General features: G+C 40.7%; 1 protein-coding gene across 1 annotated transcript in view; it reads left to right on the top strand.

Annotated features, from left to right (window-relative positions):
- atm (ATM serine/threonine kinase) overlaps positions 1-2,471 on the top strand; it is a 35,531-nt gene extending 33,060 nt beyond the window's left edge. Inside the window, exons 61-63 of the mRNA XM_008275953.1 lie at positions 345-408; positions 503-645; positions 1,187-2,471. Of these exons, the coding sequence (XP_008274175.1) occupies positions 345-408; positions 503-645; positions 1,187-1,367 (388 nt within the window). The 3' untranslated portion in view covers positions 1,368-2,471. The remainder of the gene's footprint in view (positions 1-344; positions 409-502; positions 646-1,186) is intronic.
- Positions 2,472-2,756: the final 285 nt, after the last annotated feature.

Genomic DNA, 2,756 nt, shown 5'->3' with positions numbered 1-2,756 from the left:
TCACCGGGATGTGACCCAGCGATCTTCTTGCTGCAAGGCAGCGATGCTAACCACGAGCCGCCTTGCAGCCCACAGTTCAAGATGAATTTGGCAAATTTTTCTGCAAATCTTTTTAGAGTTTTCCCATGAAATACATTATAAAAACTCTTCTTCCTTTATATAAGTAAGCAAGCTGACAAGCAAAATACATTTAATAGTTTAAAAATGAACCACATGTCAAAGAGTTTTTTTTAAGTCATAGATAGGATTTGTGTTGGGAAATCGATTGTGATTGAAGCTGGGCAGATGTTCGGTAATATCTGTGTAGCAGATTTAGCTATAATCTGAACTTCACATGTTTTCAGATGTTGCGAGAAGACGATGGAGGTGATGAGGAGTTCTCAAGAAGCTCTGCTGACCATTGTAGAGGTATGGCACAGTTTACACTCACTCCTAAATGGCATGTTTTTGTTTTTCTTTAAATTAAGCAATGCCTTTCTATACGTTTGTGTGTGCTGTGTAGGTGCTGCTGTATGACCCTTTGTTTGACTGGACCATGAACCCTCTGAAGGCCTTCCACCTGCAGCACGATGAGCAGCAGGAGCTCAACGCAACGCTGAGCTCCACTATGGGGGGAGATGACCTCAACAACCATCGAAAATCCAGGTGATCAAGTACAGGAGGATACATGTCTCAGAAATAATCACTTTTACGCTTTTACTCACTGTGGGTTCATGTTTACTGCAATACTTACAAAAATGGGGACTCTACATACTACAAACATATTACTGCTTATTTTGAATTTGTTTCCAAACTTGTCTCTGACCTGTGCTGTTTGAACACATCACAGGTCGGAGACCAGTTTTTGTCACATAGCTCTTGATTGCAGCTGAGTCAGTCATAGCTTCTTGTTGCACCTATGAGCACAGAATAGATTTTTTAAATAATCTGGTTAGTGCAAATGGTTTATTTTAAAGATTCAATGATTCCTTCTGTTTCATATAGTTTCTAGCTCTGATAAAAAGGTGTAAGTTTGGCCAGTTTTTAAAGACAACATGCCTTTTCAACCCTGTCAGTTTGTTTTTCAGCTTCAGGGGGTTAAACTGTTCAGGAAGTTTTTACTGCTTAAATTGTAAAATGAGATCTGTTCGCTATTTTTACCTCTCAGAAATCTCATACTCATCTCCTCATGCTCCTCTCCCTGCAGTGACAGCCAGAGCTTCAACAAGGTGGCAGAGCGGGTGCTGCTGCGACTGCAGGAAAAGCTGAAGGGCGTGGAGGAGGGCACAGTGCTCAGCGTTGGTGGGCAGGTCAACCTGCTCATCCAACAAGCCATGGACCCTAAAAACCTCAGCAGACTCTTCCCAGGGTGGCAGGCCTGGGTATAGTTTTGAGAGGTCTACTATAACTGGTTACATTCCTGCTTTTAAAAAGCAAAGTTCTCTATAGTTTATCAAATGAAGGCCATACATTTTGCTCTTTTCTATGTTTATACTCATAAAACAGACTCAGCAGAGCGACAGCATGTTGTCCTTTTAAATCAGTTGCTGCTGACCTGTACATTACAATATCAAATCAATATAGCAAATTATATTAAGCAGTTCTTGGAAAATAAACTGCGCAGTCAACCACTGTTTTGCAGCCATAACCTGCAAATTAGTCTGACTCACCAGATGTAGATTTTGGTCATAAGCCTGCCGTTTCCTCTGCACTAGTCATGTGGCTTTGTCCTCATCCTCTGTAATCCCATTTACTGCCAGAAACAAAAACATTAACCTGCATGCTGAAAATTGAATTTGGATTGTGCAATAAGGCAGGCCTTCTTGGTTCTTTTGGTGAATTTAGCATTTTAGTGATGATGCTCACCTCCCTGCATATCAAGTGTTCCACCAAAACGATTTCCGTGACACGATTTTCCATCACTGCATCCTGGGCTTACCACCTGCCACCGCCCAAGGTGACTGGTCTAAAGAAATGTTCGAGTTTTTTCCCCTTGTGCAGCAGGATGATAATAAGGTGCAGTCAGACCATTCGTCTGGCTGTATGAGAGTAGCTGTGAAATAACCAAGACCAATCAACTGTGTGGCTGTGAACAGTCTGGTTTAGGGGATGACATGTTTGCTGTAAACGTTGAACCCTTTCTCTATGTATTTTTTTTTTTACTGTTTATACATATGAAGTAGTTAATTATTGCCAATGAATGTCCAAAGATCTTTCCTATGAACACATGCCTTATGAATGTATGACACATTATGCCTTTAAATTAGCTGAACATGGAACACTGTTTAGGTTCCTATGCAGGTTTTGTTTCACTTTAGCTGTTGGTAACGGTTCGTTTTTGTGTATTAGGTTAGTAAATATTGTTAGTATCTCTAGAAATGTGTTATTTGTGTACAGTTTGTTCTGTTCAACAGCTTTGCTTTGTACTATTTGCCTGCTGCTCTTAAAAATGATTACTGTGTCATTAAACACAAACAGCAGTAAAAAGTAAAGTAGGGCGTTTTTTCTTTATTTTAGTAATTTATTCCAAAATTAATTACAGGTAAAAGCTGCTCTCAGCGTCTTCACAGACTGGAGTACTGAAGCGTTATGTGTTTGCCTGTATCCGTCATGTAGTGTTGTACCTTTCCATTGCAGCAGTGCTCATTCACCACACTGACAGCCCAGCAGATAACACCAGCATGATATTTAGACGAGGTAAGAGTCCTTATTGTGCTTGTTGTGTGCTCAGAAGGGAAACTTCAAACCGACGCAGTGTGAAGTGCAGGAGTGGCCAT

Source organism: Stegastes partitus, unplaced genomic scaffold (assembly GCF_000690725.1).
Source record: "Stegastes partitus isolate 25-593 unplaced genomic scaffold, Stegastes_partitus-1.0.2 Scaffold62, whole genome shotgun sequence".
Taxonomy (NCBI): domain Eukaryota; kingdom Metazoa; phylum Chordata; class Actinopteri; family Pomacentridae; genus Stegastes; species Stegastes partitus.
The sequence above is the reverse complement of the archived record's forward strand: the minus strand, read 5'-3'. Positions and strand labels throughout refer to the sequence as shown.